At 35.5% G+C, this 15,377-nt stretch overlaps 1 protein-coding gene across 1 annotated transcript in view; it reads left to right on the top strand.

Annotated features, from left to right (window-relative positions):
- Positions 1-15,377, top strand: part of klf7a (Kruppel like factor 7a) — a 43,010-nt gene that overhangs the window by 20,929 nt on the left and 6,704 nt on the right. Inside the window, exon 2 of the mRNA XM_067404469.1 lies at positions 9,273-9,885. Within this exon, the coding sequence (XP_067260570.1) occupies positions 9,273-9,885 (613 nt within the window). The remainder of the gene's footprint in view (positions 1-9,272; positions 9,886-15,377) is intronic.

Genomic DNA, 15,377 nt, shown 5'->3' on the forward strand with positions numbered 1-15,377 from the left:
GTGCCATCACTTCCCCAGGTAAACGAACCAGACAGGATAGCCTTCGTTGCCCTTGTGCATCGATGATCCTTGGGCACCCAACTTCCTGTCGCCGGTTTGTGAAATTGCCTCTCCTCTGATCACTGTTGGTGAATTCTTACCACTGCAGGCCAGGAGTGACCTACAAGCCTTGCTGTTTCAGAAATCGCCTTGCAATAACAATTTCACCCTTGCCAAAATCTTTATTCCTACCCATTTCTCTTCAACTAACACACTGATTACGAGAAGTGGTTGTTGTCTTACCATCTAATCTACCCAGACCTCAATATGTGGCATTGTTTTGAGATGATCAACAATCAACGCTTGGCTGATCAGTGTGTGTATATATTCTGCCACAAACAGTAGAGCAATGGCAAGGTAAAATATTCTAAAAACACAATCATTTGAGTTGGTTTCAAGTTTTAATCATGGCCATGTAAACACTTTCAACCCACTATAAAGTCTTTGAGCCTAAAGTCGTCTGGCTCTTACATCTCTTCGGTTGTGTATGCCCGAGACTGTGTGAACGTGTGTGTCTGCAAGCTTCCTGCAGATGAGATGTAGGTTATTTTTAGGCGCCGCCTGGCGAGGCTGTAAATGGGAGGCAGGGCGAGTTTTGAGGGCCACTGTTGATGAGATCACACATGGCCCCATCATTCCCCCCGTCCTATCGATCGACCGCGGCCTGAAGGGGGATTGTGTCTCAGGGTGCCGCCAGCTGGCCAGTCTCTTCCTGAATCAAAGCACTGGCAGGTGGTCATTTGTGGTCTCCTCTCCCCTTAGCCCAAGTCTTACATTACAGATCAATGACTGATCAGAGAACAGGCTGGATGAGTTTCACATCTAAGCCCATCCGTCAGGAGGGTGTCATTGGAGTAAGTAGATAGCTGCAGTCGGTGTGTATATCTAACAGTGCCTGGTCTTTTAAAAAGCCTTTTGGAAGGGTTTCTTTTGTTATGTCAGATGGCTAATCAGCTTGCATGTGTTTTGCCAGCGGTACATCAAACATTTGGTATGGTCAGAATGGCAACAAACACTATTTGCATTACTAATTTAGCATTTACTGTGAGGGATGATTTTCCTTAAATAAGCAAATAAATAAAATAAAAATTCCCCTTTGGAATAATTAAATGTGTATGCTTTTGAAAAAAAAAGTATCTTCTGTTTACCAAGGCTGCATTTATTTGATGAAAAATGCATTAAAAACACATTCTATTGTAATATATTTTAAAATGTAATTCCTGTGATGCAAAGTGTCACCAGTGTCACATGATCCTTCAGAAATCATTCTAATAAATTCTAAATTCTAGTAAAATTTTGGTGGAAACCTTGATACACTACCATTCAAAAGTTTGGGGGAAGGTGTAAAAAAGAAAAATAGGTTAATAATTTTATTCGGCTAGGCTCATTAAATTGCTTTGTACTGCAGTAGGGCGAAAAACTCCATCTCATTTTCTCCTCCTCCAACTTCAAAATAGTCCGACATTGTTGTTTTACCTTTTTTTGTAAAGGCCGTTTGACTTAGTCTTTGCATGTTCACTTTGTAGACACTGGATCACGTGTGACCTTTCCAGCATGATTACATCATGCATGGCGGATCTCAGATCAGTGCAAGACAATCATTTGTAGTTAAAAAATACATTTTTATTTATTTATTTTAGAAAATGACAGATCATTTCTCTAGATAAGACCCTTATTCCTCGTCTGGGATCATGTAGAGATCTTTGAAGCTGCACTGAAACTGTAATTTGGACCTTCAACGCGCTGGTAGCCGTTGAAGTCCATTATATGGAGAGAAATCCTGGAATGTTTTCCTCAAAAACCTTAATTTCTTTTCGACTGAAGAAAGAAAGGCATAAACATCTTGGATGACATGGGGGTGAGTAAATTATCAGGAAATTTGAATTCTGAAATAATCCTTTAAAATGCACTTTGCATTCAATACTGTATCCCATAAGAAAGTGACTTGACCAATATCAAATGCCGTTTTGCATAATTCTACAGTCTGAAACGTCGCTCTTAGTGTATTTAAGTGCACATGCTCTTGAATGGAGGCCGATATGGAAACATCACATATCCCAAGCAGCAAACGATTCATCTTCTGTTGAAATTGGAAATGCAGTTACCAGCTGCAGAGAAAGAATTATTTTCTGCAAGCACGTTTTCCCCTTTCAGACCTTTTGACAAATGTAATAGGACAGCGTTCAACAACCTGACCTGACAAATAACCCCAGTTCCCGTGTTTTCAGAGAGCTGGTTGCCTCTCCGCCGCCGACGGCCTTTAGCTGGGGACAGCTGATGCTAAATCATCCCCCAAAAATTAATAGAGCATTTCTCTGTCAACTTGCTTAACAGCTGTTTGCATTTGGTCTGGAAATCGGTTGTGCTTCTCTTCCATGGGCTTCTCATTCATTTTTATAACCAGCTTGTTTTATTAGCTTTGTCTGCTTGAGGGAGGCAGCGCTTCGATGTTAATTGGCGCACCGCATGACGCTATCCCCGCTGAGCTTCATGGTGCGAGGGGAAGATTGTATGACTCCTTTCTCAAATCAGATTATCCTATATTAAACTTAATATAGTGCGAGCGATAGCCGGTCTTATATTGCGCTCACCCGTTGCTCCGTTCATGCCGGATATACGGTGGTGTCGTGATGGTTTCGATGGCTAGAGGGCGTGCTGAGATGCAAGAGGAAGTGACATGTTGTCACAGGTGCACAGATGCAGAAAAGATAATTGCACAGCGGGTTCGACTATGAGAGACAGACGTGTCAACATCGCCGGCGTAACACCCGATCACGAGCCAGGTTCGTCACTTTACAGATGATAGATCGCCGCCAAACCCGCGGCGAGGAACAGGTCACAAATCGGCTCCGATGGACAGGCTTCCCGAAAAAGGCACCTACGTGACTGACAGTGAAGGGCCTTGTGTTTCTCGCTCTCATATTCTCAGCTGCGCTCGCTGCGGGGCACGTCACAGATGACTCACTTTATCAGTTCCAAGCTCTCGATGTTTGACAGTCGCTCCTTCCACGACGCGGCGCGAGATGCCGGCAGGAGGTCTTCGCTTGCTCGGTTTCTGCACTCGGTGACATTAGACACTGTTACATGCGTGCACACTTTATAAGGTGGAGTTGAGATGCAAATGGGATTTAATCATTTGCATATTGTGTACTATTTGTATACTGTGTCCTAACTAGGCACAGCAGGTTTGCATCGGAAAGCAAACACTGAAACTGCTGCACAGCTTTACAAATCACAGCCGATCAAAAGATATTATTAGGTTTTTTCAGGAAGAAACATCATGGCTAGTTAGGAGGACACAGAGTTAGTGTTGTGATGTTTTTGTCATTAGTAGTGGTTGTCACTAGGGATGTTCATTTTGACTGCTTAAATACTCAAAATCAATCAGCCGGGAGTAGAACGATAGAGTTGTGTCTGCGCTATTTTTAAATTGCCTGTCAATGTGCATATGCATCAGAACAACATGTTTCAGCATTGCATCACATCTTGCCATTTTTATAAGCTTTTTGTGCCTTGAATGTTGCATTTATAAGACAGCATGTCAAGTGGAAATATAGCTCAGGCGTCTGAGACATGTTAATAACTGTCTAGTGATTTATTTATTTATTATTATTTATTTTTTTTAAACTGAAGAATGTGTGGACCAATTCTAACCAACAGACACCAAATTAAAAATGAAGTTTGTGACCTTTCAAAATGTATTAATGATCATTTGCTCTGGTAGATATGCCCATCTTTCGTTGTGAAAGATGAAAGCAAAAACTTCAAATCAAGGCTGTGATTTTTACTATGGTAAAGAAATATTGATGCATGTGTCAGACCTAAATCTCATCTGTTTCACAAATGTTTTTTAAAGGAGAAATGTATCATTTATAGTATTTTATTTTTTCCAATATAAAAAAAATCTATTTTTTCCTTTTTCCTTTGATTATTATTATTATTATTATTATTATTATTATTATTATTATTATTATTATTTATATGAATAAAATACCACTACTAATATCAATAATCATATTAATATTTTTTACTGTTTTGTTGATATTAATGAAAATTAATGTAAAAAAATATTAATTTTATTTAATAATATTATTATTATTATTATTATTTTAGTATTATTTTATTATTATTATTATTTATATATATATATATTATTATTATTATTATTATTATTATTATTATTATTATTATTATTATTGTTATTGTTATTATTACTATTAATAATAATAATAATAATAAATTAATAATATACTACTGACATACCATTAATAGCATCATTATTATTATTATTATTATTATTATTATTATATGAATTAAATGCCACTACTAATAATATCAATAATCATATTAATATTTATAGTTTTTTTTGTTGATGATAATGAAAATTAATTTAAAAATTATAAATTATTGAATAATTTGATTTAATGATAATAATAATAATAATAATCATTATTATTATTATTAATATTATTATGAATAGTGCACTAATACTATTATATTATTAATATTCATAATAATATATTATTAATAATAATTAAATCATTAATATTTATAATTAATGCTATTATTGATATATTATTATTGATAATGTTATTTCTTATGATTATTGAATAATTTGTGATTTAATAAAATAATAATAATTATTATTAATGATAAAGTAGTAGTACATTTTTCTTCTAATAATTTTTTATATGAAGTGCATTAATACTGTTATATTATTATTAATATTCATAATTATCATAATAATAATTTTCATTTTTATTATTATTATTATTATTATTATTATTGAATAATTTCTGATAAAGAATAATAGCAACAATAATAAGCACTGTTGTCTGTTTAAAATAAGCAGGTCGTGTCTCTCTCAGGTTGTGTATCTGCTGTTGTACAACTGCTTTAAACGGGTCTCAACCAATTTAGACAAATCAAATGTTCAGAAAGTTCATGTAATGGTGTTTCATCTAAAATGGTTGTTGCAGATGAAACTATGTCTGGCACTGTTCATACTAATTCATACACATCAGCTTCATGAATATCAAACAGCTTGGCTTTCTGGCTGCGACGAAGCACCAGTCGACGACTGACCTTGACATGGGACTTGAGGTTTATTTGATGTCACAGTCTCTCTCAGATCATGTGTGACCCACAAGACGAAATTCAAGCCATCTGTTATCCAACTGAGCTTTTTATTGCCTATTTTATGGCAAAACTGGGGCGTCGAGTTGCGATCAGTTTTGATTAAACATCCAAATTGTCAGAGATTCGCGAATCCGCCGGGTAGTTTTTATGGCGTCGCTTGGCATCCAGTCTGCCGCACCACTAAATCAGCGACCCAGACGGCTCTGGACGCATTGAATTTGCTGCCATTTTAAGTAACAATATCCCCTGAATGTCACTTCCTCAGGGCCTGCGGGAGGAGGGGCGAGGAGAAGAGTGGCGAGATGGAGGAAAAAGCCAAAGAGTGATAAGAAAAACGTGCTCCCAAACGCCTCACCTTCAAAATGTTTCTGGCTCTTTTCCCTCGACGCACACATGCTCACGTCTGCCCTTTCTCACGCGAACTCCCCTCGAACCCTGCCTGCCCGTGTTCCTGTCATACGTGTGACGGTTCAACAGCATGCAGGCATGACACGCCAGACCACCGCAGCCCTACGGCACGTTAGAAAATCAATCCCTCCTGTGCCGGCGTGCGTCCGAAGGGCCCGTACAGCGTGCTCCGCTGCCGGCGTGCTGAGTTGAGGCTTTTAAATGTCATCGCTTGAGCTTGGAAACATGAACAGAGATGCTCTGAATCTTTACTGCTTCATTTAAGTGACTAATTAGCCATCAGTTCAGGGCGCAGCGAGAAACTGAAAGAGAAAACAACAGATTTTTAGCAGTGCAAATATTTGTTTTTGAAAGAGTGGCGTGAAATTGCTCTGAGATGGTTATGTGAAGATCTGTGTCTTCTAACTATAGCATTTTCTGTCGTGTTTAGATATTCCAGGTGACGTCTCGGGTAATGTCAGTTCAGCTATGCTCTGTTTACCTGACTTCTGAAACCTTCGAGTTCAGCGCAGACATTAAAATGCTTTTAACGCTGAGGATAAAAAATAAAAAAACCCGGCAGACGCTCCTTTCATAAAATGACAAGCAAACAACATCGCCTAGCAACAGAAGCTGCGCTGAACCGCCGCCGTGTTTGGAGTCAGAGATTCAAGCGAGACATTTCTAGCTGGAGGCCAGTTTGTCTGAGATGATAGGTTACTGTTCTTTATCATTTTGTTAAAGGTTTGGGTCATGTTATGAGAAACATTTCAGAAAATAACAGTTTGACATTATTTCTCCTTCTCAAATAACTCTGTGCATAAAAAAAAAGTTTTTTTAAAGGAGTTATATTACATTCTTTGTAGCATTTTCAAAAGAAATATGTATTTATCTGTTATTATTGTGTTATTATTATTATTTGTAACTGGCAGAGTTGCATGACCATTTTCCAGCCTACAAATTTATTTCTAAAATAAGAAATATTCATTTATTTATTTAAGAAGTATAATAATAATAATAATAATAATAATAATAATTATAATAATAATAATTATTATTATTATTATTATTGTAACTTAGTATTGCATCACCATTTCCCTGTCTCCAACTTTTTTTAATATTATATTAATAATATTTATTTGTTTGTTTGTTTGTGTTTTTGTTTGTTTAAATTCATTTAAAATTATTTTAATATTTTTTATTTTTTTATTTTTTTAATGAAGTATTGCATGACCATTTACCAGCCTCTGAATTTATTCCACAAAATGTATTTTTATTATTTTTTATTTTATTTTATTTATTTTTTATTTTTTATTTTTTATTTTATTTTATTTTTCATATAATTTTTTTTTTATTATTATTTTTTTTTTTTTTTATTGGTTGGAATTGATTTTTTTTTTTAGGTATTGCATGACCATTTCTTCAAAATTTTCTAAAAGAAATATATTAATAATAATAATTATTGTTATTATTATTTATTAGTATTGCATCACCATTTCCCTGTCTCCAACTTTTTCTAATATTATATTAATAATATTTATGTATTTATTTGTTTGTTTTGTCTTTTTGTTTGTTTAAATTAATTTAAAATTATTTTAATATTTTTAATTTATTTTAAGTTTTTTAATGAAGTATTGCATGACCATTTACCAGCCTCTGAATTTATTCCACAAAATGTATTTTTATTATTTTTTTATTTTTATTATTTTTTATTTATTTATTTATTTTATATATATATATATATATATATATATATATATATATATATATATATATATATATATATATATATATATTTATATATATATTTAAAATTTTATTTTTGGTTGGAATTGATTTTTTTTTTTAAGTATTGCATGACCATTTCTTCACATTTTTCTAATATAAATATATTAATAATAATAATAATAATAATAATAATAATAATACTATCATCATCATTTAGTATTGCATCATTTCACAGCCTCCAACTTTATTATTTCTAATATTCACAAAAAAGTAGTTATTTATTTAGAATTATTAGCAAGTTTAATTTATTGTATTGTAAAAGTATTGTATGACCATTTTCCAGCTTCCAAATGTTTTTGCTACAATACTTTTAAAACATATACATAAAGGTATTGCTGAATAGGTGATATGCAAATCAAATGTGCCCGTGGTTGTGCCATCATTACCATAGCATTGTCTGAAATGAGCCAAAACACTGTTGGTTGTGAACAAAAGTGTTGCTAAATATATATCATATGGTCATAAATGACTGTATGTTAGTCTGATGTGGTTTTACCCGATGTAAACTGTCATGTCATGTTTGTGTTTAATTTCAAAACAAATCAAAATGTTGTTGTTCATTATATGTCCCTTGAAGCATCTTAAGGGAGTAGCAGTGGCTTTTAAGTTGCCATTGAATCGTATTGTGTTGACGTTGCTTTTCTTTGCACAATTCTTTAGTCTGTAGTAGAAAACCCATCCAAAATGGAAGAATTCAAGTCTGATGGCTCTTTCTTTCTCCCTCTGTCTCTTTCTCTCTCTCTCTCTTCTTCTGTTTGAAGAGCCAGTTTTGCTCCACATAAAGCGCTCTAACAAGCAATTCAGGCCAGGTCTGTTTCTTCAGCTCCAGAGAGCTCCAGTCTAGCCCGTGTAATCAATCACAGTGTAACCATCTATTCCTGAAGACCTGCTGAAGCAAATGATATGCAGTGGCAGACTCAGTACCCAGTTAACGGTCCAGAAAGGGGTTAGTCTGAGTCTGGAAAAAAAAATCACATTACTTTACATGCAGCGCTAATGAGGTAGATTAGTCTGGATGATTTTATCTTTCATTTACTTGCTTAAGCTGATTCATAGGTACAAACAAAGCATAAAAAAAGAAGAGCTGGACTATCTGGTGTCAAGTAACAATTGCATTTTTGATGCATCTCAGTAAGATTAATATATAATGCTTTCATTCTTTCTAGTTCCTAAAGCATGTAAAGTAAATTTTATGGTTATGATTTGCATACATTCTTATGTAATCTAATGGGGTTTTTTATGTCAGATTATGAAACATTGGTTTTATGTAAAAATGCTTTTACGGAAAATTGGTTGCATTTTTGCCACAATTTATGCATTTCGTTTTAAAAAGGATAATGTAAGATTGATATTATGAACGATTTACATAAAGGTTTTGCAAATAAATTGTCAATAATGTTTTTACAAATGTTTGTCATAATGGTTTACAAACGATTTTATGATTAAATAGTACATTTTATGTATCAGTTTTCAAAAACCTTTACATAAGATTGCCATAAGAATGGTTTTACGAAGACTTAAGTTTTTATTAATAAATTCTGCAATTTGTGTCAATTTACAAAGAAATTATGTAAGAGTGGTTTTACAAATGCTTTACAGAAAGGTTTTACAAATTGTGCCATTTTGTGTCAAGATACAGAAAAAACATTCTGTAGATATAGACATTCTCGAGATATAGTCAGAATTACGAGTTATAAAGTCAGAATTGTGAGAAAAAAAGTCTTTATAACAGGCAATTGTGAGTTTACATCTCGCAATTCTGAGAAAAAAAGTCAGAATTGTGAGATAAAGTCGCTATTACCTTTATTTTTTATTTAGTGGCTGAAACAAGCTTCCATACTTTCTTGATCATGTGTGCATGAAAGGAAAATCATTTGAAGTTTTCAGGTCAATAACATGCCTAAATCTTTTTTCCACAGACATGCTTGGAGTTGGAACGCTATCTGCAGACGGAACCCAAACGGCTGTCTGACCTTTTCGACGAAGAACTGGACGGCCTCCTTACCCCCTCCTTCATGAAGGAAGACGGCGATGAAGATCTGTTAGACCCCCTCCTTCCCAGCCTCAACAACCCGCCTAGTCCTCCTCCTCCTCACCTCACCCCACGCAAAGAAACCATCTCCTCCACATCCTCTACTGTGACCTCTCCAGACATCACCTTAGGGGTCAACGCAGCCCAGCTGAATGCTGTCACCTCCCTAACGCCTCCCTCATCCCCAGAACTGGGCCGTCACTTAGTCAAACCCACCCACACACTTAGTGCCTCACCCGACGGGACTCTCACGCTCAAGCTAGTGGCCCGAAAGGTGGGCTTGAGCTCTGCCAAGCTGGTGACGGCTCACCCGGTGCCCCTCTCTCCCCAGCATGGCAGCAGCGGCACACAGAGCGACGGGGAGCAGGGTGGCACCTTCACCATGGGGGCTGGCGAGATGGCAGAGAACAAGAAGAGGGTCCATCGCTGCCAGTTCAACGGCTGTCGGAAAGTCTACACCAAGAGTTCACATCTGAAGGCACATCAGAGGACACATACAGGTAAGCGTGTAATTTGTATTAGACATGGCTGAGTGAGATTCTCCAGTTTTGTAGTTGTTGAGCAACCGAGCTGTTAAAGCTCCGCCCTCTTCTGGAAAGGGGGCCGGGAGCAGCAGCTCATTTGCATTTAAAGGGACACACACCAAATCGGCGTGTTTTTGCTCACACCCAAAAAAGGGGCAAATTTGACAAGCTATAATAAATGATCTGTGGGGTATTTTGAGCTGAAACTTCACAGACACATTCTGGGGACACCAGAGACTTATATTACATCTTGTGAAAAGGGCATTATAGGTCCCCTTTAACATTAGTTAAATCATTAGTTAACATAATCTCACAATGAAATACTTCTAAAGCATTTATTAATCTTAGTTCATGTTAATTTCAACATTTAATAATACATTATTAGAATCAAACTTTGTAACCGTATTATTTAATGGACCTGAGCTAACATGAACAACTTCTATAATAGATGTAGCCATGATCATTGTTAATGTTTAACGCATTAACCAACGTTAACTAATGTGACCTTACTGTAAAGTGTTACCTATTCTTCTTTATAATTCTTTTGCACTTTAATTTGTTTAAAACATTTGTTTCCTTTATACATTTTTTGTGAATTATTTTATTTTATTTAAATGTTGTTCTTTTATAAGAAAAAAGTTATTGAACCTTGTACGTTATTTCGATATCGTAATAATACCATAATAAAAGTGATAAAAGCTTCAGCAATTATCGCAACATTAAAATTTGATAGTCACATGCCTAATTTGTATATTCACGATTTATTTGCATTGATTATTCTGTTGATTATTTTGCCATTTTTCAGTGACTTTCTGCAGTAGGTGGTGACAAAAGTGGCTGTCTTTGAACGAGTCACTGAATCATTCACTCAACTGACTCATTCAAAAACACTGATTCATTCAGGAATGATACAAGTTACTGTATATATCAAGAGTTGTGTGCCATGCAGAGGGATAATGACTGTCATGTGATAATAGCTAAAGAGGTGTTTGTATTGACTTTAAATAAATACAAACTTTTATTTCGATGTAGTCATTCCTCATAGTCACACAGCCTGTTTTATTAAGTTAGGTGCTATAAATACTATTAAAGTGTGAGATTTTAATCAGGTCCAACAATCCATTCACCCGATTAGAGGTGCGGACATCTGTGATTATCCCTCCTGCGTGCCATAAGGTTGCCGACCGCTGGTATGTATAAATGAGTCATTGAATCATTCATTCAACCGATTTGTTCAGAAACACTGTATTTATGAATCATTGAGTCATCCTTATTTGAATTTATTTGTTCTGAAACACTGATTCATTCAGGGACAATACAAGTGACTATTTATCGTTGAGTCATTGAATCATTCATTCAACCAATTTGTTCAGAACACTGTATTTAGGGGTCAGTCGTTGAACCATCATTGTTTTAATTGATTTGTTCTGAAACACTGATTAATTCAGGGACAATACAAGTGACTATTTATGAGTCATTGAATCATTCATTCAACTAATTTGTTCAGAAACACTGTATTTATGAGTGTGTCATTGAATCATCATGATTTGAACTGATTTGTTCTGAAACACTTATTCATTCAGGAACAATACAAGTGACTATTTATCATTGAGTCATTGAATCATTCATTCAGCCAATATTATATACATATCTATAGTATTTTTCTTAACATAATAATAATTTGTGTTATAATTATGTTGAATTATGTTGTATTATAATTATAGTTATGTTAAGGAGGTAGACTTAAGTGAGAGCATAGCAACCACATAGCAACACCCTGGCATCATGGCAGTGTCATGGCATTATGTTTCATTTTGTGATTAATTTAATTAAGTGTTAAGTTTATTTGCAGTTTTAAATAAACATGTAACCTGCTCTTACAGTGGCATGATATATATATTTAGTCAGTTCCCCCACATTTATTATTAATTTTCCTATTTTGCGCAATCAATCTTATTTTACACAATAAGCGACAATCTGATGTAATTAATGGTGCTTCGTCGTCGCCATGGCAGCGTGCCTGTCCAGCCCCCTTGGCTGCAAACATTTTCTCAAGGTTGCGACAGTACTTCCTCAGCAGATTCGAATGGTGCAGGAAACGGCCATAATTCTCTGTCTCTTCGATCTCAATCCAAAAGCACTCAGACTGCTGTCCCAAAGCTGTCCGTGGAGTGAATAACTGCCTCATGATGGATGGACCGGCTGGAATGAGACGTACTCGCCTGTATATTTCCTTACGTCTGCTGCACGCCTGTTAACACACCAGGGCAAATCCCTAAGTCTTGAAACCAGAACATGCCACATGTTAATGGCTCCCTTCTGATGTATTAGAAAGTATTTTAGACGTACACATTACGACATGAGGATTGACAGTAAAGAATGCACAAAAATACCAGGACACCTTTTCAAGGACACAGAAAAAGCATCATAAAAGTATTTCATATGACTTGTGTACTTTCCAAGTTATAGACTGATGTATATATATTTATTTATGTTTATTTTTGTATATAACACAGTTTAATACAACATAAGTTGCCCAAAGTGCTTCACAATTGTTATATAATATATCATAAAGTTGATTGGTGATGAACATGAGGCAGGGCAGAAACTCATTGCGTGATGTTGCCTATAAAATGCAGTTAGATTGACCTTAAAATTCAAGATATACGCACTTAAAAAAATAACTGTAAAAAAAAAAAAAAAAAAAATTAAACAAATTTAAACAGTAAAATACCGTTTTCAAATAACAATAATATACCGTAAAAACAGTGCATTCTTGGTAATATTATTTGTCGTTTTCGAGAAGTTACCTATAGGCTACTTTCTCAAACAACATGTATTACCCAGAATGCTTTGTTTTTACAGTATATTACTTCTGTATATTACAATGCATTCTGGGTAATATTTGTCATTTTCGAAAAAAGTAGGCCTCTTTTCTTAAAATGTGAAATATTACCTAGAATGCATTGTTTTTTATGGTATATTAAAATGTCCATTGAATATGCTTCAATGGAAAACGGTAATTTACTCTATAAATTTTTATTTTTTAGAGTGAGGGCAAAAATGCCCCTATATGAGTTTGTCTCATATTTACAGTATATCATGATATAATTAAGCAATATCACACGAGTAACGAGTGCAATATCACACGAGTGCTGTTTTTGTCCCAGATATCACGAGTGCAAATGTGATACTGATTTTATACATAAGAAGTTAATATATTGTTATATTTTAGACACAATATCCTCTGTTTTTACTCAATTTTGCCAAAAAAACACCTATAAAGCCAGAGCAGAACTGTTGTGCTTCTCCAAGCAACATACAGCGGTTTTGTTTCTGAATGAATCTGCGTTTCAAGCGAATCAATCAGGTGAACCAATGATTCAATGACTCATTCATAAAGAGAGTCATTTACTTAATTCCTGAATGAATCAGCTGTTTGAATTAATGAATGACTCAATGGCTTACTGATTTAGACATTTACCGCCACCTACTGGCAGTTTTAGTTTCTTATTTAGAGTATCATTTCATAAAAAAAATAAAAAAATCCATATTAATAAAAAAAAAAACATACCCATACTCACCCTCATGGCTGTTGAAGCCTAAAAGTTTGTGTAATAAATTTCTATGTTGAATCAAATAAAAAAATTTTTTCTAAAGCTACTTTTTGTAATGTCTATTTGATGCTTTTCTCATTTAAAGGTGCAGTGTGTAAATCTAGCAGTGAGATTGCGAATCGCAATATAGAGAAGCTACGGTGGCCAACACAGGACAAAGATGTCATTGTCTGAGACAGCAGAGAGTAGCCAGTCAAGCAAACCCACTCTGTAGAGCAGTTTGTCCATTTAGGGCTACTGTAGAAACATGCCGGCACTAAATGGCGACTTAACGTGTAAGGGGACCCTGTGTATGTAGATGTAAATGACTCATTCTAAGGTAATAAAAACATAACGGTTCATTATGTAAGGTCTTTATACACCACTGAAAACATGTATGTATATTATATTGCATTTTTGGCAATAGATCCTCCTACATTTTACACATTGCACCTTTAACACAATAATGACTTTAAATTATCTTATGGGGTAATTTCTCAGCCAAGACTGATGTGATTAATTTGCTATTAATTAGATGAATTAATCATCACATCATGTAATTAATTTGATTTTAATTTTAATCACTTGACAGCCCTAATATATCAATGTTTAAACTACTTTTTTTTATTTTTGTGCTGCAATAATACAAAATGTAATTCTACTTCGCTACTAAAACTGCATTATTCATTAGCCGCTTTCTTTCCAAGCAATTTCTTTTTTGCAAAAAAAAAAAAAATGTTTAAACAGTCCTGTTGATTTCCTAATGCAACGGTGCAAATTTGACTTCCTCTTTGTTTTTTGCATTATTCATTAGCTGTAATCGTTCCAATCACTTTCTGCATTGCATTTGTCCACAACGAAAAAAACAAAGTAGTATATAAGCTGTGTTAAAATCTGATGCCAAAACAATTTGTCAACTCGTTTGCAATTAGCAAAATCCTATTTCGGAGGCGTTATTACTTGGACAATTTCTGTGATTGAGATTGTAGAGAAATGAAGGCGGCGTGAGTGGAAATGACATTGCCCTCTGGAGCGTTTTATGAATGGTGTTTGGGAACGAGATAAGACTGGGTTTTCAGAGAGGGACGTGGCCGCACTCGTTTCCACTTTGTCTCTTGCTCTGTGCTCCATTATAACAAAGTCTGATTCGGGAAAAAAAGTTGGAAGAGCACTGAAGGACAGAAAATGGCTTTGTGCTTGGTGCCACGATGAGCTCCACGGATCATAATGAGTCGTTCTGTCTCCAGTTTAACTTATGAAATGTAATTAAGCAAGTCTCCGGCACCTGTAAGGGTGCTCGGAGAGAGAAAAAGTGTGTGTGAGAGAGGAAAGGTTGTGTGATGGGGGTGGGGAGTTGCCAGGCAACTGGTGTGTCTCTGAACGGGACTCTATAATTGGGAACGATTCTCGGGTCTCGGCGCTGGTTTCAGCTTACACCACTAGCCTCATCCGTGCACTCCCATTCCCAGGAGCACGCATGCACGCTCGCGCACATACGCACCTATATCCTCTTGTACATACATGTATCATGTAACATTCTGGTTGCCAGGCAACTGCTTCCTCCCCTGCCAGTATGAGCCGTAATTGGCTGGTGGCACAGAGGGACAGACGATGCCAGATAGAGCCGGCTCCACTGCTGCCTCCTACGTTACGCTCCTGACCGGTTGCTAGGCGACAAACTCGAGCATCCATGCCTCCCTGACTTCTAATTGGCTGGTGCTGCGGTCGTAGCGAGCACAGGTCTAAACCTGTCCTGCTTAATGTGGCTGTAGCTTGTGAATGTGTGTGAAAGGGAATGCAATTTACCGCTCAAATTCTGATCTAAATATAACTTGTTGTTGTTTTTACAGCTCAGTATGAAAGTGTGGCCGT

The sequence above is a fragment of the Chanodichthys erythropterus genome, chromosome 12 (genome assembly GCF_024489055.1).
Source record: "Chanodichthys erythropterus isolate Z2021 chromosome 12, ASM2448905v1, whole genome shotgun sequence".
In the NCBI taxonomy this organism is placed as follows: Eukaryota; Metazoa; Chordata; class Actinopteri; order Cypriniformes; family Xenocyprididae; genus Chanodichthys; species Chanodichthys erythropterus.